Source organism: Pelodiscus sinensis, chromosome 9, assembly GCF_049634645.1.
Source record: "Pelodiscus sinensis isolate JC-2024 chromosome 9, ASM4963464v1, whole genome shotgun sequence".
Taxonomy (NCBI): domain Eukaryota; kingdom Metazoa; phylum Chordata; order Testudines; family Trionychidae; genus Pelodiscus; species Pelodiscus sinensis.
In genome coordinates this window covers 43605231-43630456 of record NC_134719.1, presented here as the reverse complement: position 1 = coordinate 43630456, position 25226 = coordinate 43605231, and the positions used below count along the sequence as shown (strand labels likewise).

At 41.2% G+C, this 25226-nt stretch overlaps 1 protein-coding gene and 1 long non-coding RNA gene across 2 annotated transcripts in view; one reads left to right on the top strand and one right to left on the bottom strand.

The window, feature by feature from the left end:
- The window catches only part of SLC25A24 (solute carrier family 25 member 24), a 41211-nt gene extending 24270 nt beyond the window's left edge, over window positions 1-16941 (top strand). Inside the window, exons 5-10 of the mRNA XM_006119789.2 lie at window positions 415-573; window positions 1572-1724; window positions 5450-5557; window positions 10415-10582; window positions 13548-13698; window positions 14506-16941. Of these exons, the coding sequence (XP_006119851.2) occupies window positions 415-573; window positions 1572-1724; window positions 5450-5557; window positions 10415-10582; window positions 13548-13698; window positions 14506-14684 (918 nt within the window). The 3' untranslated portion in view covers window positions 14685-16941. The remainder of the gene's footprint in view (window positions 1-414; window positions 574-1571; window positions 1725-5449; window positions 5558-10414; window positions 10583-13547; window positions 13699-14505) is intronic.
- A 2085-nt stretch (window positions 16942-19026) lies between these two features.
- LOC112545251 (uncharacterized) overlaps window positions 19027-25226 on the bottom strand; it is an 86258-nt gene continuing 80058 nt past the window's right edge. Inside the window, exon 6 of the long non-coding RNA XR_012905974.1 lies at window positions 19027-24502. This is a non-coding gene — a long non-coding RNA (uncharacterized LOC112545251). The remainder of the gene's footprint in view (window positions 24503-25226) is intronic.

Below are 25226 nucleotides of genomic sequence, written 5' to 3'. Positions count from 1 at the left end.
CCAGGAATCCGGTGTCCTGGCTCGTGCTGGGTCCCGCTGCTGCTCTGCTGCTTTTTAAATGTATTAAGAGTCTGCCGGCTCTTAATACATTTAAAAGGCAGAGCCGCAGTGAGGTTGGCTCCCTAGGGCGGAGAGGTAACCCCACTGCAGCTCCCCACTTATTGACTTATCGACTCGTTGATGCGAATTCTATCAACTAGTCGATTAGTTGATTAAAGTAAATTTAACATCCCTAATCCCCATTACAGATCTTTGATGGCTATTCTTATGTCTTCAGTGTAACCTGTTTATACATTGTCATTGTGCAGGGTGTCTGTATGTAGTCAAGCAAATGTCAGAACTATCAGTAAAATCCCTAAGCAGATGAAATAGGAAAAATAGTTATTGCCCCTTTTCTGCTTTGTGTTGTGACAGGTATTGGATATAGGAGATAGCTTGACTATCCCAGACGAATTCACAGAGGAAGAGAAAAAGTCAGGGCAGTGGTGGAGACAGCTGTTATCAGGAGGAGTGGCTGGTGCTGTCTCTCGAACAGGTACAGCACCATTAGATCGCCTTAAAGTCATGATGCAGGTGAGTTGCAATATTTAAGCAATTTGAAATTCTGGTGTATCACTTAAGAATAATTTGGGCATGTTGTGACAGTTTTATAAGGGAGTTCCAGCTGGATGGGAGTTTTTGCAAACTAATAGAATATAGCCTTTTGAGACAGGCTGTTGTGTTTTTAATACTGTTTCGTAATTTGTATTGCCTTAGGTAATGATCCTTCAAAGATCTATACCTAACTATCCTTGTGGTCGTAATGATTTGCAGAATTAGGCCCTAATTTGTTGATGCCTTTTGCATGGTTGCACTTGCATGTTTGTCTTATGCATTTTGCTGCTTTTTAAAAATTCAAATGCATTTTTAATAAGACTTGCTTTAAGGTGAGTTTATGGTACCGATATTATATTAAATGTTTCCTTTTGATATCTAAAATAATTAATAAAGATACTGGAAAACACATCTATCCTATCAAAATCAGTAGTACTGGTATACACTACAATAGTGTATTAAGATCAGCAATACAATAACACTTTTTACACATTTTTCAAAATCATAAGACTCTTCACAGTAGCTTCCTTTGTTTTTTGAGTCTGCCACATAGAAAGTACTACTCAATCTAGAAAGCACATTACGTAGAGTTTTTATAATATGCATTTTGAATAAAGTACTGCATTTTATAGATAACAAGCATTTTATATTCCCTTTTGAACCAGTAGCTAATTTGGAAGAGATTTCTTCCAAATATCACAATTTATATAAAAATGAAAGACTAGAATATTGTTATTGTAATGTTAGCTTTCAAGGAATATAACAGAATATATTAATGGTGTGAAAACAATCCTTAGTTTACAGTCATATTGCAGCATATCAGATTAATTACAGTTCTGTTACGAGACAAGTAATTATACTGTCTGTCTTCTAGGGAGTTTTGACTTAACTGTTTACTACAACTCTTATCCTTTGTTTCTTAAAAATGAGTCCTATGTCCAATCTGAGCATTTCTTTTTTCTTACTGTGGTTAATAGGTTCACGGTTCAAAGTCAAATAAAATGAATATATCAAGTGGCCTTAAGCAGATGGTGAAAGAAGGAGGCGTTCGTTCCCTTTGGAGGGGAAATGGTGTGAATGTTATTAAAATTGCACCTGAAACAGCTATTAAGTTCTGGGCATATGAACAGGTAATGTGTCAAATCAGGATGAACATTAAATACTGAAAAACCAACTGAATGCAAATGATGATAAAAATACATACAATGGTTTTATTGATCAAATTTAAAATAGTCTCATAATTGGTTAATGGAATATTTGTGAAATGTGGATTATTGCTGTTATGGTGAGAACAATATAGGAAAGAGATCAAATTTGCATCATATGACTTTAAAATTACCTACTTATCTGTGTAACTTTTTATGGAGATGTGGTCTAATTTAAATACTTCAGTTTTGATTTCTAAATGGTAACCACATACAAATGCAGCGTGTGTATGTTAACACATACCCATGTGCAGGATTCCTTTTCAATGCAGTATCATTGTGCTGTATGCAGTAAGTTGCCCCCATTGTGGATTTCAGAATTATAATTACCTCTGAATAAGCTTTACACAACATATTAAAAGCCTAACCCTCCTTTGGAATAGAGATCTCCCTGTGTTCAGAGTCTTAGTTTGGGATTCTAGAACACTCAGGGTACGTCTAGATTACATGCCTCTGTCGCCAGAGGCATGTAGGTTAGGCTACCAGACATAGTAAAATGAAGCGGCGATTTAAATAATCGCCGCTTCATTTAAATTTACATGGCTGCCGCGCTGAGCCGACGTTAGGCTACCAGACATAGTAAAATGAAGCGGCGATTTAAATAATCGCCGCTTCATTTAAATTTACATGGCTGCCGCGCTGAGCCGACGAACAGCTGATCAGCTGTTTGTCGACTCAGTGCGATAGTCTGGACGCGCGGGTGTCGACATCAAAGGTATTTGTCGACCACCCAGGTAAACCTCATCCCAGGAGGCTTACCTGGGTGGTCGTCAAATACCTTTGATGTCAACACCCGCGCGTCCAGACTATCGCGCTGAGCCGACAAACAGCTGATCAGCTGTTTGTCGGCTCAGTGCAGCAGCCATGTAAATTTAAATGAAGCGGCGATTATTTAAATCGCCGCTTCATTTTACTATGTCTGGTAGCCTAACCTACATGCCTCTGGCGACAGAGGCATGTAGTCTAGACGTACCCTGTATTTGGCTGCCTACAGCAAGTGGTATGGTGCGCATAAGACTGAATCCTCCTTTCCTTAAGTACTCATTCACTTATATTGAAGTTCTGGGTGCGCAAGGATTGTAGGTTTCTGCTCTGTTAAAAAAGCACAATCATGTTGGTATTCAGTGACTTTAAAAATGACATTACTGCAGAATTAGGGTTGCTTAGTGATGTGTTGCCCCCTTGCAGAATGTTGAGTGAATCAAAACAGAAAATTCTGAAAAACAGGAAATGAAGAGTTAAGGATCCATTCTTTGACTGTGCCCTTCTTCTCTCCCTAATGCTCTCCTTTCCTAGATAAGTTCATGGAGGATAGGTTCTTCAATGGCTATTAGCCAGGATGGGCAGGGATGGGGTCCCTAAGCTCTGCTTACCAGAAGGTGGGAATGGGCGACAGGATGAATCACTTCATGTATACCTGTACTGTTCATTGCCTCAGAAGAACCTGGCATGGGCCTCTGTTGAAAGATAGTATAATGAACTGGATGGGTATTTGCTATGACCTAGTATGGGTGTCCGTATGTTCTTAAGCATTCACATGTCTAATTCCCCTCTCCATATTTTGATTATAATTTCCTCCAAATAAAACTGTCCTCCATCCATTTCATACAAAATTCGTTTGTGTTCTATGGGTGCTTGTGATGACCTTATTCTTAGTTACGTTAATTGCAGAAAGATTTTGTAGCAGTCAAACACAGTGAGCTCTGATTCATCCAGAGGTTAGTACCTTTCAGTTTAATAGTATAAAGCAGTAAAAGGAAATTTTTTTTAAAGAGGACATCTACCCTTGAAATCTCTTTGCCAAATGACCCCAGATTTGAATCTCTAACTCTACACTGTGCTCTCATGAGGGACACTAAATTTCAGAGCAATCCAACTAGCCATTTGAATTTTAGAGCACTTAGAAAATTTTAACTTGAAAGCATATAAAATGGTGGGAAAGAAAAATCCTCTAGCTGCTTTTCTGTATTGGGATATATGCATTGTAAAAATGTACATTTTCTCACTTTGGGTTCCTCAGAGATTTAGTGTGTGCAAAGTACAATCTTGTGTAAAATAGAGATGTTAAATTAAGTTTAATCGTCTAATCGACTAGTAGATGGATTTGCCATCGACTAGGTGTTAGTTGATAAGTGGGGAGCCACAGCAGGAGCTAACCCCACTGAGGTTCTGCCTTTTAAATGGATTAAGAGCTGACTTAATCCACTTAAAAGACTAAAGCCCAGCAGGAGGGACCCAGCATGAGCTGGGACAGCTGATTCATGGCTTGCCTTAGGTCCCTCCTGTGCTTTAGCCTTTTAAATGGATTAAGATCCTTTTGGCTCTTAATCCATTTAAAAAGCAAAGGTGCGCCTGGGACTAGTGTCCAGTCCCTGCTACTCCCCTGCTTCCCCTGCACTTCAGCTTTTAACCTTGCTGCTTCTACCTCGATCAGCTAATCAATAGATTTTCCACTGACTAGTCGATACGTGGGGAGCCGCAGCAGGGTTAGTACCTCACTCTTAATCCATTTAAAAAGCAGAGGTGCGCCTGGGACTAGTGTCCAGTCCCCGCTACTCCCCTGCCTCCCCTGCACCTCAGCTTTTAAGCATGCATTTTCCATTGACTAGTCGATATGTGGGGAGCCGCAGCGGGGTTAGTACCTCACTCTTAATCCATTTAAAAGGCTAAAGCACAGCAGAAGGGACCCAGCGCGAGCTGGGACAGATGATTCCCAGCTCGTGCTGGGTCCCTCCTGCTAGCTTTAGCATTTTAAATGGATTAAGAGCCAACAGGCTCTGATAGAGGCAGCAAGGGTGGGAAGCGACTAGTTGACTAGTCCTTTGACTATCCAGTAAGCTTTTGCGTATCGGATAGTCAACTAGTTGCTTACATCCCTTGTTTAAAATTTGAGAGATTAAGACTATTTTGACCCACATCACAAGCTTGAGCTCTAGATCTCCGCAACAGTCATCCTATCACCTAGAAAGTTTCTCTTCCCCGTCTTCAGTGTCCAGAACCCCAAAACAAATTATTCTAAATTTGGGTCACTAATCCTTCCCTTTACCTTCTTATGGGATACCAAGTTTCAAAGACTAACCAAGTCAGTTTTAGAGGATTTAGAATGGTTGACTTTTAACCGGTGTCTTGGTGCAACCTTCACTTTAGTAGTACACCTGTGCCACTATAGAATCATAGGGCTGAAAGAGACCTCAGGAGGTCATCAAGTTCAGCTCCCGGCCCAAAGCAGGACCAGCTATAGCTAAATCATCCTAGCCAGGGCTTTGTCAAGCCGGGGCTTAGAAACCTCTAGGGATAGAGATTCTACTGCTTCCGTAGGTAACCCATTCTAGTGCTTCCTTACCCTCCTAGTGAAATATTTTTTCCTAATATCCAACCTAGACCTCTCCCACTGCAACTAAAGTATGGGCAGAATTAGTCCCGCTTAGTAGGACCAAATGTAAAGGACTTTCACAGGCTGGAAGATCTGTGATTTTGTAAGTCTTTACACATAGAACTGTATTATAAATATTAAGTTGTGTTAATTGGAAATCTATAATGCACACTTCTTGTGAAAACCATCTATGTCATATTCAGGCTTCTGCTGATGGGTTTCACCTGCTTCAGAAAGATGTGTGATATATTTATCATTATGTATTTTACCTACACAGTATAAGAAGATATTTGCTAATGAAGATGGAAAGGTTGGAACCATTGAAAGATTTGTATCTGGTTCTTTAGCTGGGGCAACAGCACAGACCTCTATTTATCCCATGGAGGTAAGCAAACGAGAACTTGGCTCATAATGAAGTCAGTGCTAAAAATCCTGTTTACCAAAGAACAAGATAATGCTTACTGTGGGAAAACACTACAAGAACTCTTCTACTTTACAACATTGGCTTGCATTCTGTAGATTTAATTTTTCAGAATCACACCATAATGCAACATGACACTTTTTGGGAAACAACATGGCATGTTCTATACATAGATGTTCTGGTGTATAGTGTTATGTGTGGGGTTTTTGCTATTTTCTAAATTTCATATTAGTAAATTGATTAGATTTTTAAAAAAGCCCCAAACCACTATGTTGCATGTGTGTTGGGGTTGTGTTCTTTCTTTTTCAAAAGATTAGACATTTTATTGTTACATATTGCCTACTAAGTCTCTGAGTCTGGAAAGCATCTTTGTTCAGCAGAGCGTTTCAGTGTATATTTAAGTCCCATGAAGTAAAAGATGTGAGCTTCATGTTAATTGTGTGCTTAAATATTTTCTTGATGGGTGGGGGGACGGGTCTGCCACTGTGGCTGACCTTCTGAAGGTCCCACATCTAGCCTCATGTGACAGGCTCTGCTAAGGCAAACGAGCCAATCCAGATCCACCTGTGAATAGTTAATTTGATGATTCATTAGTTATGGAACTTGGTTATATATGGTTCTGAGGGTCAGACAGGAGCCCAGAAAATAGAGAGCAAACTCCTAGGAAAAGAGCTTTGCAGAGGAGCTGGAGAGGAAGCCACACCTAGTGGTAGCAGAGACTCCTGGAGAGAGTTACACCCCCCAAAACACAGAGAGGCAGCTTCAGAGGGGAGAGACTACAAAACTCTCAAGGCAGGGAGGCCTGGGAGATACTCTGAGACAGGAGGGGAGAGATTGCACAACTCCAGTCAAAGGAGAAACCTGGGAACTTGGAGGAGGAGAAGGCTTGTTTACTCACTGTTTGGCAGTTGATTACATAAATGAGATTCCTCAAGGGGCATTGATCATTGTACATAAGCATAATTCGACATATTGAAGGCCCCCTAGGGGGAAATGAGGCAGAAGTGTAACTACAGTTCCACACTGGAGGGCACACTCCATTGATGAGTACCTGCTATAGGAAGAGGAGGCCTTGTGTGCAACAGTACTAATAGCAGTTCTGCTATGCAGGGTGGGGGATAGATTTAGGTAGCCTGTGCATATGAAGTTAAGCTAACTCTATTGGATTTCTTTGTACTATGGGCAGGTGGATCTGGTACTCTGAATTTACTGCCATTAGTCCTCCATACAACAGGTGGGGGCCTACAGAAAGGTATTACAGCAGTTTCTCTACGCTCAAGAATAGAATAATAGCTGCAAAGTGTCTATTTTTCATTCTGTAGACTGGATAGAACTTGTGTTCCTTCTCCCTGAAAGCTGAATTACTCTTGTGTCACACAGCATGGTTGCCCAAGCTGTGTGCTGGGACAGGGATTTAGGTCTGTTCAAGCATCACAGCAAGATTTGAAACTAACATAATATGGAGACTCATCCTGATATTTCTGATGAGTGTCTTTCTGTGGGGATGAAAAAACAACAATGGCATTCTGTACAAACTGTAATGGACATTTATTTTTCTTTTTAATTGAGTCATCATTGTCCTTTATAAAATCAAGTCCGAGCTGACTCCTAAGCACATAGAATAATACAATCCACAATGTTGTCTTTTCACATTCAAGTGGCATATAACATCATAATGAGTGGGGAAGAGTGTAAGCCTTGTTTTACAATAAGGCCTGGCTAAATTTAGATTGACATAGCTGTATTGCTCAGAAGTGTGAAAAAATCACATCCTTGAGCACCATAACTGCTGGCAGTTATAACTCTGCAGTAGATATTGCTAGCTCAGTAGAAGCCTTCTTCCAGGACATAGCTACTGGTGCTCAGGGACCTGGATTATTTACAATGACAGAATAACTCTTCCATGGCTGTAAGAAGCATCTGCTCTATTGCACTGCAGCAGTGTAAATATTAACTACAGGTCTGTAACTATGCTGCTGTGGCATCAATAGCATAGAAATGTCCTACAAGACTCCCATCTTCCTAACTGTGCCATTGTATTATAGTAAAAGTAGTTTTATATTCTTCCTGGCCCAGATTGGATGCACAAGTGCCTGAAACCAAATATGGGAGCCATCTCTTATGAGACTTCCAAGCAGGCAAAATTCCTGCCCAGGGAATTCCCCTGGCAGTTTCATTTGGATATGATGTTCTTTGCTCTCTTTCTCTCAGTGCTGGTGTAATGTCACAGGCACTGCTAAACAGCTGTTGTGTTGCATTTCGGTAATGAGTGAAGTGATCCCTATATATTCCTTAATTATCTCATAAGGCTGTCATAAGTCTTCTTTAATGTTTTAAATATGATTTACAATCCTTAGTTGAAAAGCTTGATCCACCAGTGAAGGCTTAGAAGGAATTAGTTCAAGTTACTGCATAGTCTCTGCTTTCTAATGCTAATTTCACATTTGTTCTTAGGCTAAGCACCAGTGTTCCTGCAAAGATTTTCCATCCATGAGCAGACTTGAGTTTTGTCTTGTGCACCAATATTGAGGTCATGTGTGCTAGTCTGGATATGTACTATCATTTCATCCACCAGTTACTAACAAATATATTCACTTTTATTTATATATGGAAGAAAAAATACTAAAACAGCTCTTTCCCAATCACAAAGAATAAAACAAGCAAATCAGCACTTTCACCCACTCATCTTTATTATGATGGACAACCCTATGCTCCAATGTACTGTTTTTGTCCTGCAACCTGCTTATTGACCACCACTGCACTATGTGATTTGTCACTACACACAACACGGGAGGCCTTACAGTCATTTTGAAGAAAATGGATGCTTCCTAACAAATGAGCCTGTACACAATGAATCGTGTTGGTTGTAGCAGACACACACACAGTCCCACTTAAATTGTTTAACTATAAAAAATGTTGTTAAGATCAGATGGCTGAAACATGGAAGGAAAAGATGGAACTCAACATTGCTAAAATACAGAAGTTATTTTGTATATTTGGCCCAGGCCAAAAGATCTCAGATGGAAAAAAGTAACCTTGGTCAAAGCTTAAATATAAAAATGAATAGCAGTTTAGAAATGTAAGCGACTTAAATGAGACATTTGTTCATAACTTGCAATTTTCACTCATGCCCCATCCCCAAAACTCTTTGAAAGTCTAAAATTATTTTAAAAGCAAAAAAATTCAAAACTTCAGCTAGTGAAAAGGTAAGTTTAAAATAGTCTCTCATAATAAACAAGACATAATAAAATTAAACAAAGTTTAAAATACGTAGTCTCTCATAATAAACATAGCAAATAAACCTCAAATTTTCACCCCCCCCATAATTACATAAAAGAAAAAGAAATAAATCAGCTTTTTAAAAATTCCACTAAAAATCCATTCAAATATTTTATTCAAGGTTGCAAAACTGGCAGCTACTCCTTAACTGGCAGAAAGCATCTACTGACAGCCTTAACTTTGTTAGCTAACTCTTCAAGTGTCCTGATGCTTTCACAAAGTTTAACTTTTTTTTCCTTAAGTGATTAATATTAAACATAAAATAAGTGAAAATAAAAAGAGAAAGCCCAAATACCCTAAGTACCTTTGTCAAAAATAAAGCAACTAAAGCAATAAAAATTATAATTAAAATAAAAATTTAAAAATAAGTATAGGTATTCCCAGGGCTTGCCAAACCGTGGCGAGCCCTGCTCGCCAGCCGCGCTGTCCGTTGATCGGTGCATGCACAGATCGTTCTGCGATTGCGCAAATTGCCGGAACCCAAATCTTCCGGGTTGCCATCTACTCACCCCGGGCAAGTAGATTGCATTATTTGTCGAGCCCTGGGTATTCCTATAAATAAAAGAAATCCTTTAAATTTTTTAAAGGCTCAGAAAAGGCCACTAGTTGGGTGGCTTAAAAACCAAAATCAACCTAGCACATGCGTACACGTGCACACACAAAATCAATAAAGCCCAACAATTGAACTCCTATTCAAAATAGGGATATGAATGGTTAACATCACCCTTTTTGGGTGATACTACTTACGGTCAGGTGGCTGGCTGCTCCAGCTCTGTGGGACCTGGCATGCCACAGGCAGGAATGCTCCATCTTCCAATGATCAACTCCCACCCCAGCCTGGGCTGCTGGAGCAGCTGCTGTCCCGTTATGCAGCTGCACACACAGTTCAGGCTCTAGCCCTGGCTGAGGTGCCTGTGGAGCAGCTGCCTGTCATGTGGCTTCAGCTCTGGCCCCGACCAGGGCTGCCAGAGGAATAGCCACCAGCCCCCCGCCATGTGTCTCTGGCCCTGACTGGGGCCGCCAGAGGAGCAGCCAGCTGCGACATGGCCTGCAGCTCCAGCCCTCTGCATGGCTCTTCTGAGGAGGTGGACAAGTGGTACATTTTTAGTGTACGCCTGCACAGGAACACACCTTAGAGGGAACTCTTCAAAGTATCAGCCCAAATTAGAGCTCTACATATCTTATAATTTGTGTTGGTTTTTTTTTTAGAAAGTCTCTCTTGAATATGAGGCGAAAAAAGGCAAATCATAACTTCCATCTTTTTCTGATTTTGAGTAAAAAACCTACACTCTGTTCCTTCACAACAGTGAGATTTTATGTAATTGCTAGGCAGGCTATTCTTCTTACAAATGATAAAACCTTGAGAAAACTAGTGCTAACCAAACTTTAACTTTAGTTGTTACAAAGACTTTAAACAGCAAATGCAAAGTTCACATTTTGGAACTAGACACAAGTATGCAAAAATTTGTTGTGCCCATTTCTTATATATAAGCTGTGTCATGACATGTCAAATAATTAATTCTACATTTCTTCTGCCTTTAGGTCTTAAAAACCAGACTGGCTGTGGGTAAAACGGGACAATACTCTGGGATGTTTGACTGTGCTAAGAAGATTTTTAAAAGAGAAGGAGTGAAAGCCTTTTACAAAGGTTATGTACCCAATATTCTGGGCATAATTCCTTATGCTGGTATAGACTTAGCTGTCTATGAGGTCAGTTTAATTAATTGATGCCTGCATTATATGTTTAGAAATATAAGAATGTAAACTGCCCTCCTGTTGCCTTCTTAAAATATGCATTAGTTACTCACATCTGTAACTTACTTTGTGGTACACTTATTTGTGCATTTCAAAAAATATCTCGTAGTATGCTCAGGGCTAGTTTGTCATATCTTTGTCCTTAATGTGTTATATTATTGCCAACCCATGAATCAGACCCATCAGTGGAAGATTCCCTCACAAGCACGAGTGTTGTTATTTGAAATTGTGGTCTTGATCTGTCTTGATTTTGGCTACCACTGTGGGATCTCTCACCCTCACATCTGCTCCTCCTATACCTCCAGAGGTTTTTTATCCCTTCTTGTAGGCCTGTGGGGGGGTCAGCTGCAGTGGGATCCTCTTCATATCCTTCCCAGTCCTGGTGTTGCAGGGAGGGAAATATGAGGAGAGAGGAGCAATGCTTGTGGGAAGGAAGCAGAACTGTGAGAGCATTCTGCCTGCTTTCTGTAGCAGCCCGGTAGGGCTGCCCTTCCCCAGAGGCAGGTGGGCAGAGAAGGCAGTCAATGAGAGGGGGGGCTTCTCCTAGGCAGGACTGAAGATTTTTAGCCTGGAGCTTCTTGTGTCATCATGAGACTGGCCCCAGCCAAATTTGTTAAAAGAAATCACGACACATAGCAACATTGGTATTATCTATTTTCTATTTGTTTTCTTTCTGAAAAAAAGTACTACTTTTTGGAGCAGGGAGCATCTTTCTGGTCTGCATTTGTACAGTCCCTAACATAGCAGGCTCCGAGGTACTTTGGTAATACAAATAATAAATATTACTACTGCTACAGGGGATGAAGTGGCAGGATCGGGCCTTTACACATGCAGGTGATTCTCTCACAGTCATCCCCTTTTGTCTGTAATATCTAAGGGCACTACTGTCATGAGTAAGTGTTGCAGGATTTGGCCCACATTTTGGAAGTGGATTTCATTGGTTTTAAACAAGAACATTAGACAACTTCTTGCAATGGGATATACTCTTAGCCTTCTTTTTGAACACCCCTCTCATGCCTGGACCACATCATTTCTACAACTCACTTAAACTCCAAAAACCTGGTAGCTACTGTATGTTATCATATGGCTGTGATACAGATGACCATGTGTAACTATTCCCTCTCATTATAACTGGATAATACTAATGTGAACTTATAAATGTGCTTCAGACTGCCTACATACAAAAGGAATCTGATATAAAATAAGGCGTGAATTCAAAGTTCTCAGACAGGAGAGGATAGATCAACAGGACAAATAAAACTTCCAGAATGTTGTTAGGGAAACCAGCAAGGTATTCTTGATTATCTTCATGTGTGGATACTCTTATTGCAGAATAAGAGTGCATTATTCCAAATGATTTTAATCTACTTTGGGAGTAGATTAAACTATTTCAAAATAAGGGCATCCATACATGGATTTAATCAGAAATACCTATTTCAAAATGATTTCATGTGTAGGCAAGCCCTGAGGACATATTTTACCAATGGCTCATCTAGTAGCACTGGCTACCAGTTAACTTCTGGATGTAGTTTAAGGCATTGATTTTTGTCCTGTAAAGCCATAATTAGAGTCCCTAAACCTTGCCAGTACTAGCTTCTGTAATATGTTTTTAAACATATACTTCTTTGCCTACACTGGGTGCTAAGTGGTATCTAAAATCACGTTAATCCACAGAAATTAGCTAACACTTTAGATAAGGTTTTAAAAAATATTCATTTTTCTAGTCTAAACAAGCCCTTCTGTCATATTACTGCAACTGCCATCAGCAGAATGTGTTAAAGCTGATGGCTCCAGGTTTAAAAGAGTGGTGAAAAATTTGGTGGCATGATATTTTCTGAGAGAGGTCTTCTGTTGGACTCATTTTCCCACCTGCACTTGGTCTGAAATACCTTCATTTGTCAACCTTTTGTGCAGTCTGTGGCTCATGTAATTGGGGGATAGTCACTTCATTCCGATAGGAGAAATGTGCTTCATACTGAAAGGCTAAGTCTACATTATGAGTTTTGTCGAAAGAGGCAGTGCAAATGAAGCGCAGATTAGCTTTTTCTCGTGCTTCATTTGCGTACTCTCATCCGATCCGTTTTTGTGTGAGGAGTTTTTGCGCAGAAACAAGCCGTGTAGACGTTTCCTTTTTGCGCAAGATCCTTATGCCTCAAAAAAGGAAGTATACCAATCTTGCGCAAAAAGGGGTTTTTGCGCAAAAACAGATCAGAAAAGAGTATGCAAATGAAGCGTGAGAAAATGCTAATCCGCGCTTCATTTGTATTGCCTCTTCTGGCAATACTTGTAGTATAGATGTAGCCAAACTTGAAAAGGCTATTTAATATTTGTATCTATTGCATTTTTATTTTGTGATGCATGTGGATTACTACTATAAGACTTGATCCTCCCCATGCTGAGTGCTATGGTCTGATCAAAGAAAGCTCTTAAGCATGGTCTTACTTTAAGCAGTGAAATAATACTACTGAAACAATGAGGAGTCCTGTGGCACTATAAAGACAAACGGATTTATTTGGGCATAAGCTTTTGTGGGCAAAAACCCATTTTGTCACATCTGATAAAGTGTGTGTTTTGCTCACAAAAGCTTGTGCTCAAATAAATCCATTTGTCTTTAAGGTGTTACAGGACTCATTGTTTTTTGTGGGTACAGACTAACACAGCGACTCCTCTAATACTTAATATCACTGAAATAACTGGTCCTACTTGTGTACATACAAAATTAAGAATGTGCTTATGTGCTATATTGGATTGAGACAGAGCATTCAACACCTTGCAGGATCAAGCCCATAAATTCATTTGGAATAGTTTTGTGGAGATAAAGGAACATCTTAAAATTGTTGTTAGCTGTAAACTCTGGTTAGCCATCTAGTGTGAACTTTGATATACATCTCATTCAAATCCATTTATGTTTTCCTGGCAGGCTTTGAAGACTGCTTGGCTAGATCGTTATGCATCAGACTCTGCTAACCCTGGTGTCTTTGTGTTGCTGGGATGTGGTACTATCTCCAGCACCTGTGGCCAGTTAGCCAGCTACCCTCTTGCTCTTATCAGAACTCGCATGCAGGCTCAAGGTGAGAATTGGGATTTGGAAGAATATATTTTAAATGTATTTATAATTTGGAGAATACCCCCTATTTAATTTGCCTGTTTTTAAGGTGTCTAATACCATATTAACCTTGCCCATCTATACTTTTGATTGGCATTGGATTTGTTAGTGCTTGACACAACCTTCCTGTTACAGATTATTGCTCTTTGTATGTTTTAATATTTATATTTTATAGATTTATGTCAATCATCTTAAGTATTTTACCCATTTATGGAACTCCTATCAGAAGCTATACAAAAATAACATTGTAAAATTAAAGGTCAACAAGTAAATAAATGAAGAACTAACGGTCAGAGTAAATGTATGGCCAGAGGAGGCCAAAGAATTTGGTGTGGAGGAAAATTCTGTGACCCTTAAGGAAAATGTCCTCCACTGAAAAAAGTGTCATTTTCCAACTGTTGCAAATAGGTGAGAAAAAAGGTGGTAGAAGCTGCATGGGTGAGGTTATCAGACAGGAGAGGCTAGATCTCAGGACCAATAGAACTTCCAGCATGTTGCTAAGGCAATCAACAAGGTATTCTTGTGGACCTGTCATGGGAGGGAGTTCCAAGGCCCAGGTCTGCAGTTGAAAGAGACCTGGCCCAAATTTAGGAATGAGAACAGATCTGCTTTCTGTGTTACGAAACAGTGTTGAGGGGTCACTGTACCACGCCCATTGGATTAGTGGTGATAAGTTGTGCATCTGTTTAGTGAGGAGCTTTATATGATTAGGATATTAACATCACTAGAACTGCTGTATAATGGAAATTGCTATCTTCCTTTTCTTTTCTAGCCCTGTTGGAAGAAGCCCCACAGCTAAACATGGTTGGTCTCTTTCAGAGGATAATTGCTAATGAAGGGATCATAGGACTTTATAGGGGCATAGCCCCAAACTTCATGAAAGTGCTTCCAGCTGTCAGCATTAGCTATGTGGTTTATGAAAAAATGAAGCAAAATTTGGGAATAGCATGAAAAGAAGGAAAAAGCTGATAAGCATCTACCATTTTCAGGAACATTCAAACCAAAAAGGATTTCTCAAATAACTGATTTGTTCTTATTTATAATTGGAGAACAGATTCCGGTGCAGAGACGCTGTGGATATGTTTTTTTTCTTCAAGTTTAGTTTCTAATCTCCCATCCCCAAACTGCTATCATATAGCAATTGAAAGCATGAGTCTGTGGATTTAAAAAAAAACAAAAACCCACAGCATCTTTAAATCAGCTACATGTTAAAAGACTATCAGGAAACCATCTATGCTTTAGGTGTTGGCTTTTTTTTTTCTTTTTCTTTTTTTGGTAATTTCTGCTCCCTCAAATATGCATTTGAGTGGGATGAAGCCATATTTGGGAGAGAAGTATACTGCACTGGAATTAAGACACAGATTTGTCAAATCATTTTATATGCAGGCAATTCACAACTTCCCTTTTGCACATATCTATAAAAGTAATATTGCTTTTTTGATAAACTGTTAAAATAAGTCCTGGAAAAAACATTGTCTTAGAGGCAGTTATGAATAGAACACCACATTAAATCTTGAGAATGACAACATATTTTACTTATATTTCTCTGTTTCTGGTTTAAAGAGATGAAAGTGCAAGGGGATGTTGTTCTGCAGTATCAGAAAACCTCATGCTGAGTTAAGTGCTACTCATTTATGGTACAGTCACAATGACCTTTATGGCTTGTTTCACTGGCCTCTTTCTATTTAATTTGTAAATGCTGGCAGCATTAGCCAAAACTGTCTTGGTTCTTGATGCAGGGTTTGTAAGATCATAAAGTTAGCAACAGAAAAGAACTACTGGATCACTAAATTCCCTGCAAGAGCAAATTTCAGGATAAAGGAAGTATCGGGTATGAAATTTTGGCTGCATTAATTGGAGTATACCAAATAGGGATGCCGACGTGTAGTCAACTACACAATTAACTGATAAACCTGGGTTTATCAGTTAATCCTATCCACTACATGCCTCCCCATTCTGCCTTCCACATTATGGTGCTTTTATACCAGGTCTCTGCGAGCATCGGCTCCTGCCAGGCTCCCCCTCCCCCATGTAAAATTTCAAGCAGTTACACGTTTACACAAAAATCCAATAGTTAACATCCCTAGTACCAAACCAAACATGAGCAAAGATTCTAGGGCTGGTTGTCAGGAAGTTTGTAAATTATTTTTCTCGGTGGTTTTTGGAATGCTAACCTCATCGTACTAGAGCCCGAGGACTCATTTGTTTCCCCTTCACAATGTTTGCAGTTCAACAGCATCCTTGTAGTTGAGTTATACAGAAGGGAGAGTTGCCTTCAACAGTGTGATCTGAAGGGCTGAGTGCCCTGGCCAGTAAATGAGATGAGCTAGCCTGAGTGTGTAAGCAGGATGCAGCAGTCAGACCATTAAAGTGACCCTGGGCTTTTATATTAATGGAGGAAATTACAAACAAAGCACTCAAAGAAACCAAGATAAGCCATTATTTCACAGTATTTCCCATATATTGGATAGATATTGTAATATACAGACAGTTCATAAATGGTTTCCCCACTAAGCTATATTTCAGTTGCTTGCTGGCCTAAAAACTGACACAAAATAACTTGTAGTAGTACTAATTTGCACTGATTCCATAGCAGACAGAACATACAGAATTTGGCCTTTTATTTTTCTCTCTCTGTCTCTGTCTCTCACACAGACACACACTTACTTTTCATTCTTGATTTTATTGATCCTGTGAGTTAATCTGGTGATACTATGAAATGGCAGGCTGGCTTTAAGATAAAAGTAACTTGCCCTCTTGTTTGTGCACTTCTTTTAAAAGCCAAAGTAGATTGCATCACACAAGGTATTATGGTGCCTAGATACAATATTTTTATGATCTGATTGTCCATGCTCTTTTATCTTTGCCATATTCTTTGTACCTGCATGTACGGTAATTCACGAGAGCCAGTTTTGTTTCTCAGTTATCCTTGTGACTGTAACTGATACACAAGATGATGTAAACAGTGCCTGCAGTATAGCCAACTCAGTCCAATTTGTTAATATTGTAAAACTGCTATCATGAATGTTCAGTTATGGTGGGGGGACTTTCAAATGCTGAAAAACATGAGACTATGTGAGTTTTAACTTTTCACCATGTGCCTCTGTCTTCAAATTGTGTATTTTTATTGTGTATTTGAAAAAGCTGATCACTTTTATAGATCTGTAAAACTACCAGTGTATAATAAATGTTTGTTTTCTAATCTGTCTAGGATGTATTATGTTTTTCATCATTTGGAAGGCAGATAACAATTCCCTTAACTCTAGTACTGTGTGCGTGTTTGTATTCAAAATGAAAGACAAACTAGCTCTAGCTAAAAATTTGTACTGAAATCAGTGTACCTGGTACCCATTACAGTGGTATTTGAACACTTACTTTAGCATTTAAAGACTCTGTCCTGGCTACACTATATAGTCAAATCCTGGGGTCTCAACTCAAGTAGTAATATTATTTCACCTTGCAGTGTAGATGGGAACAAGTAAAGTTTCCAAAGTCTTATTCCTTAGCACAGTTCAAAGGACTTAATTAAACCATGATTTGGTATGATTTACTCTGCAAGATGGAAGAGCATTTTACCTGTCAAAGGACAGCTGTGTTTTAAGAGTGGATTAACATAGCTAATGCTTGTTGTACACATTGTCCATCTTTGCTTTCTAAGCTAGCTTTAAATTAAAGGATCACTATAGGTTGGACCTACCTGGTCTGGCACCTTCGGGACGTAACTGGTCCTGAAGAAGGGAATTTGCCAGACCAGGGGAGGTCCCTTGCCACTGGCCCCCCATCCTGCCACAGGCTCTGTTTCCAGCCTTGGCTGGGCAGCCTACCGCTGGCCCAGGCTCTGCTAGTTGTCAGACTGTGATGGCTCTGCCCCCCCCGCCCCCATTATGCTGCTGTTGCCTGGCCTCCCTGTTGGGCTGCTGCTCGCCCTGCTGGGCTCCAGGGCTCCCAGCTGATGGTCTTCCTACTGCCTGACTCCCAGCCACCGGGGCTCTCACCTGGGAACATCCGTGGTTCTATTGGACCACGGATGTTGCTGGACTAGAGAGTCCTGGCTTAAGGAGATGCAACTTCGTATATACAGCCTTTTCAGGACAACTGGTTTCATTTATGTTGCACAAATAGTGGTTTGCTTGCGTAGCTAAGTATGGAGGGAATGACCAGCATAGAGAATTAATTTTGGTTCTACAGTCTTTCACTTTGCTCTTTTCATAGAATCATAGAATAATAGGACTGGAAGGGACCTCGAGAGGTCATCGAGTCCAGCCCCCCGCCCTCAAGGCAGGATCAAGCTCCGTCTACACCATCCCTGACAGATGTCTATCTAACCTGTTCTTAAATATCTCCAGAGAGGGAGATTCCACCACCTCCCTTGGCAATTTATTCCAATATTTGACCACCCTGACAGTTAGGAATTTTTTCCTAATGTCCAATCTAAACCTCCCCTGATGCACTTTAAGCCCATTACTCCTTGTCCTGTCCTCAGAAACCAAGAGGAACAAATTTTCTCCTTCCTCCTTGTGACACCCTTTTAGATATTTGAAAACCGCTATCATGTCCCCCCTTAATCTTCTTTTTTCCAAACTAAACAAGCCCAGTTCATGAAGCCTGGCTTCATAGGTCATGTTCTCTAAACCTTTAATCATTCTTGTGGCTCTTCTCTGTACCCTTTCCAATTTCTCCACATCTTTCTTGAAATGTGGCGCCCAGAACTGGACACAGTACTCCAGCTGAGGTCTAACTAGTGCAGAGTAGAGCGGCAGAATGACTTCACGAGTTTTGCTTACAACACACCTGTTGATACAACCTAGAATCATATTTGCTTTTTTTGCAACAGCAACACACTGTTGGCTCATATTCAACTTGTGGTCCACTATGACCCCTAGATCCCTTTCCGCCATGCTCCTTCCTAGACAGTCGCTTCCCATCTTGTATGTATGGAACTGATTGTTCCTTCCTAAGTGGAGCACTTTGCATTTCTCTTTATTAAACCTCATCCTGTTTTCTGACCATTTCTCTAACTTGCTAAGGTCATTTTGAATTATGTCCCTATCCTCCAAAGAAGTTGCAACCCCACCCAGTTTGTATCATCTGCAAACTTAATAAGCGTACTCTCTATCCCAATATCTACATCATTGATGAAGATATTGAACAGTACGGGTCCCAAAACAGACCCTTGAGGAATTCCACTTGTTATCCCTTTCCAGCAGGATTTAGAACCATTAACAACAACTCTCTGACTACAGTTATCCAGCCAATTATGCACCCACCTTATCGTGGCCCTATCTAAGTTATATTTGCCTAGTTTATCAATAAGAATATCATGCAAGACCGTATCAAATGCCTTACTAAAGTCTAGGTATATGACATCCACCGCTTCTCCCTTATCCACAAGGCTCGTTATCTTATCAAAGAAAGCTATCAGATTAGTTTGGCATGACTTGTTCTTCACAAACCCATGCTGGCTATTCCCTATCACTTTATTACCTTCCAAGTGTTTGCATATGATTTCCTTAATTACCTGCTCCATTATCTTCCCTGGGACAGACGTTAAACTGACCGGTCTGTAGTTTCCTGGGTTGTTCTTATTCCCCTTTTTATAGATGGGCACAATATTTGCCCTTTTCCAGTCTTCTGGAATCTCCCCTGTCTGCCATGATTTTTCAAAGATCATAGCTAAAGGCTCAGATACCTCCTCTATCAGCTCCTTGAGTATCCTGGGAGGCATTTCATCAGGACCTGGTGACTTGCTGACATCTAACTTTCCTAAGTGTTTTTTAACTTGTTCTTTGTGTATCCTATCTTCTAAACTTACCCTCTCTCTGCTTGTATTCACTACGTTAGGCACACCTCCAGACTTCTCGGTGAAGACCGAAACAAAGAAGTCATTGAGCATCTCCGCCATTTCCAAGTTTCCTGTTACTGCTTCTCCCTCCTCACTAAGCAGTGGGCCTACCCTGTCCTTGGTCTTCCTCTTGCTTTTAATGTATTTATAAAAGGTCTTCTTGTTTCCCTTTATGCCTGTAGCTAGTTTGATCTCATTTTGTGCCTTTGCCTTTCTAATCTTGCCCCTGATTGCTCCTTCTTAATATTTAAATTCTATGGGAAGAAGCCTCCCAAAATTTGAATGTCATTCAGTATCTAAAGTACTGTACATGATACATGACTAAACAAAGAGATAATGCACTATTACCCTCTTCTCCTATAGGTGAGTTAAGGGCTGTGTACGATTCCTGACTGAACAAACATGTCCACAATTCAATTCTTTATGCACATAAGGTGAGAATGTGCAGATGCAGATGTGTTATTAGAAGGATTTAACTCTAAAAATAGAAAAAGAAAAAAGGGTATTAGTGCAACTTGCATTCTGAGGAGCTTGGAGATAATGGCTCCAATAAACATTATTGCGTATGATTGATTTTCTGGCCCACGAAAGCTCATCACCTAATAAACCATCTTGTTAGTCTTTAAAGTGCTACATAGTCCTGTATTTTGTTTCAGCTACACCAGACTAACACGGCTACATTTCTATCACTATTCGGGATAAATATAATTATTCTCATCTTACACATGGAGAAATTGAGGCGCAGCAAAGGTAAGTGACTTATTCAATCACGCAGCAAATCAGTGTCAAAACCAGCAATAGAATCCTGGATTCTTTATCTACTGCTGTACCCACTGGATCTTGTAATGATAGCCCTGGATTTTGACAGACACAGTGCTTGTAATAGTTGCAATGTGCCTATCCAGTCTAGTTTGTCTGCTGTAGAAAGGGTCATGTGCACATCTCTTCCCTACTTCCTGTGCTATGGCTAGTGATTATGGTAGAGACATCCCTATGGTCATCTTGTGTTTTCTAGCCAGAGTTCCCCCTCGTGGGAGCCACAAGAGAGGGAAGAGAAAAAATGCCTCCATCCTTGCTCCCTCTTGAATACCTGGGTGCAGTCTCGCCATTACTCTCTACTCCTGCTGCATCATTAAACTGGCACTGAAGGAACGGCTTAGTGATGTAAAGGTGTCTCTGCATCTCCTCTGAGCAAGCCAGCCAGCCAGCACACTGCAATTGGAATGTTGGCTAGACAGTCACTCCCTAGGGTTCATCTCCACGCATTGTTTCCCTTAGAGCTCTCTCCAAAATGTTGTCTCCAAAATAGCTGCAGCCAAACCCTGGGTTCCTTGAGCCTATTGATTCACAAAGCCCTGCTAATGTGAAGTGAAACAAATCACTGAGCATGGTGCAGTGAAACTGAAACGTGCCAATTTTTTTCCCCTACAGAATGTCAGCACACACTATTCCAGTGGTGAGGTAACGCGAGGCTTTTCAAATGGGCTTCTGACTGGGACCTACAGTTTACCAGGGGCTCGCTGAGGAAAGAAGGCTACTACGTTTGTGAGATAATTCACTGGCAGGTCTGAAGGGGTGGACTATCCTAGACCCAGGCAGAGTACTTAGTCTCACACAACTCAGGTTGAGAGAGACCGGCAGATTGCTTGGGGGTTGCCACTACAGGCCAGAGGAATGTAAAGGCCCTGTTCCTCTCCTGCAAAGGGCCCTCAGTGAAGAGCACAGCCCAGTGAAAGGAGGCTGCAGCTATTCAGAAATGATTGTTGGGAATACCAATGTGACCAGGCCATCCAACACCTAACGAAGACCCATCAGAAAGATAATGTGAAATAAGATACTGTCCATATTGAATGGGAGTCCATAGTAACCCCTCTGTAACCCTTTTTTGGAGTTTAAATTGCATCGCATACGTGTATCTAGTCTTTAAACTCAACAGTGCCATCTATTGGTGCACTGCAATAGAGGCGTAAAAAAAGTGACCTGTTCACAACTTTCCAAGTGTCCTCTGCCAGATTTGCAATGTGCTCTATGGTGCTCAGATAGCTGAGTGTCTGTGAAATGGGAAAGAAGCTGGGGAGTCTAGACAGACAGTGGAAAATGCCAGCAGCAGAGGTAACTTTCACCTTTGTTTAAATGGGACTCTAGCCTGTAGCAGCACAGCAACATATCTGCTTGGGTTGTATATTCAGCTCTGGTAGTGCCAATGTGTAGTAATTGAAGGTGGGATTGGATTTGTGCTACAAGACAGACAGCTATGACTTGTCTGAGTTCTTTGGGGGAGGGCTCTTCTAACTGAAAAGGTTATGCAGTGACCAATAGCAGGGGGTCACACACTTTATAGTGTCTGCCAGCTAATTATTTCACAAACCTGAGGTTTCTTACATTCCTCCATTCCCTCCACCATGTGCCATCCGCCCAACCCCTTTCAAGGGCTCCCTACAACTCCCCCTACTCTCCTTTGTGTCATGGAGGATGTTTACCCTCATTTACCAGGGTCCCCCATTCTGTCCTAAAGCCAGGCTCTGAGTGTCTCCTGTTCAGGAGTCCCTTAGAGCTTGAGCTGTGTTCACCCCCCATTATTTTAAATCTGGTATTCAGGGTGTCAGCCTGTTCAGCTCTACAGAGAAGTTAATCAGAGATGACCTAGGGGACTGTTACAATGCACAAAGTTAATAGGTGCCATCTGCCAGTTTGAGCTATAAAAAACTGCAGAGGTGGTTGAAGCTGTACAAAACAGATGGTAAAAGATCTGCACGTCCCCCTTCCCTCCTTTGTTTTTCTAGTATTCCCCAAACTAGTTCAGGCCACTGGGCCTAGAACAGACCCTAAATTTTTTTTGAGTTGGTTAGTGTTCAAATGTTGTTATAGAAATGCTATCAAATTAAGGTTTTGCAAACTTAGTGTGAGGGGTGTTCATTCCACACAGCCCCTGACTGCTAAGAGTGGGCTAGAAGGGACCAATTAACTTTATAGGTTGTACCTGAAGGGGAGCCAGAGCTTGATGAGGACTAATTGCAGATGAAGTGAGTGCGGTTAGGATGATAAAACTGGCATGACACAGCAGGAGTTGATTGTAAGGCATGAGGTGCAGCCTTTCCTGAGAAGTAAAGGGATTTTAGGATAAAGAGGAAGCCTAGGGTGAAATGAGCTCTCAGATATGGGCTTGACTTAGGGATTCTGGCAAACTGCTGAGAGGGATGAGATAGCCACAGGGAGCAGAGAAAGCTGTGGTGGTAAAACTAGAGACAGACCAGGCTGATGGGGAAGAGGAATAGAAAGGAGCCCAGGAAAACACCAATTGAAAGTGAGCACATATGGATTGCCAATCTTGGCTGGAACTCAGAGTTGGTGGGTGGCCCTGAGTTCCCCAATCAGGTGTGGCAAGTGGTCTAGAGGTGAAGTGGAAGACCGTCTGAAGTGGCATCTGGGCAGCTTGTGGGGTGAGAGCTCTGATACCTTGGAAGTGGGGACTGTAGAGCAAGCTAGAAGGCTGAGTCACAGAGAGAGAGACCACAGCATAAGCAACTCGCAGCAGGCTTGTCATGTGTGGCAACAGCTGCTTCCTGGAACCAGAGGGTGCAACTGTGGGGAGAGGAGTCCTTTACAGCCAATAATAGGGATGTTTTGAAGAAGGACACTTGGTATAAAAAATTTGATAATTTTATTTTCACAGAGCATGGATATGAGCCTGAGTTTTTAGAGGTGAGTGAGATTGCAAGTGTGTCTGAGGTACACAGCAATCCTGAGAATTAGCCCCCTGTGTAGCTATAAATGAATTACTTGTGTGTGTATTTGCTACAGAGTAATCAGCAGCTCTCTGTAACTTGTCCAAAGCAGCACAAATGCTCTATAGAGAGTATGAAGTAAGAGGTTCCCCTCCCCCCTCAAGTATCACCAATCTATTGCATGTGAACCCCACTGCTAGGTCTTACCTGCTTCCAAACCCACTGGGTCTATGTAGAGTCCAATCACTGTGCGCTCTCTCCCACTTGAAGCTTGGTCTCTGCCCCTACCCTGGAGTCATGTCACAACTTTGTTACTAGAAGGGGGTCACAGTACAAGGAGGTTGGAGAACCCCTGGACTTGATCATGAACTCAGAGCCTGGGGCTTTGGCGTCTCCATGATCCATATAGATGGACTTGTCTTGCCTTCACTGATTGGTTCCAGGTGTTCTCAGTGTCAGGATCAGTGATAGGTCCCTTGCTCCAAGTCCCTAAACTTCACAGTCTGTCTTGAATGAACTCTTGCTCACCTAGGCATCCGTTCATCAGGCAAATCTTCCCCCTACCCCTCAAAAAAGCCAGTAAGAATTCAGCCTTAAACAAGGCTGCTACCTGGCTACATCAGAATATCTGGTGGAGAGCTCTCACAGATGAGTCAGAATTGTGACGAGTGATCAGGGATCTTCTGTAAGCCTGTGATTTGAGATCACACCATGAAGTTTGTAATTAAAATCCCCCTGATCTGGATAACCTGCTATCTTGCTACAAAATACAATACCTGACCAGTGATCTGAGCTAATAGAAAACGACAGCCTGCAGTATGTCAGTGACTTCATATTGGGTTGTCTGAAATAGCTCATGAATGTGGGTTCCAATCTCAGGGCAGACTGTTAGAAGCCAGAGGCACAAACCCTAAACTAATTGAGTGTTCTAGAATTAGCTATCATTAGCCAGGTCTCAAGTGCAAACTCCTCCGCCACTAAACTTCCTGAAGATAGAGTGAGAGAGTCCTTTGGGTTTCTCTGGTTTATGTGTTTATCCAGGTAAGCTTGCCCTTGTGGTAAGTAGAGTCCCTTACACCAAAACTCTCAACATATGACCGACTCCTAGTTCCAAAAGATCAGTTATTTACTCTAGGTCAGTTGTACCTTAGCGCTCTTGTGAAAGACAAGTCTTGTAGCCATGCCTATAAAAGATTTATTATCTGGAAAACAGAAACCAGGGTTTCTTTACAAAGTCAAAGCAGGTAAACCTACCCACCAACCCACCCACCTGCCTTAGGTTCCAAAAGGTGCAGTAGCATCTATATATGCAAGCTCTATATGTCTGTTTAACCCAAACTAAGCATGTTGGGGGAATCCCTTGCTTATGCTTAGAAATATTGCCCTCTTTGTATACACACTGACTTCCCTTCTAGATGGGGATGCTCAACTCTCCCATCCCCATCTCCCCCCAAGCCCTGCTCCTTCTACACTTCCTCCCTGTGTCCCTGCTCCTCCCTCTTCCTCCTGGAATGCCTTCAATGTTGCAAAACAGCTGTTTGCTGGGGAGGTGGAAGCTTCTGGGAGGAAGGAGGAGTGAGCAGCAGGGCTGCTGGTGGGTGAGAGATGTTTGGTGAGGGGGTGGAGCTTGGGTGCTAAGCACCTGCTAATTTTTCACTGTAGGTGCTGCAGCCCCAGAGCCCCCAGCATCTGTGCCTATGCCTCTTAGACAGCTAAGTTTTAGTTAACCTGACTTTTTAGTTACAATTCAAGTTATCACTTACACTGCATGAGAATTGGGAAAGTGAATCTATGCTTGATAGTCTTATGGGAAAACTAAGATTGTGCAGAATGGTAGATCCATAATTAAATATAGAGACATAGTTGTTATAACCTTTAGATGCCTATCTTAGGGATGTTAAATTTTGTTTAATCAATGCATTTTCC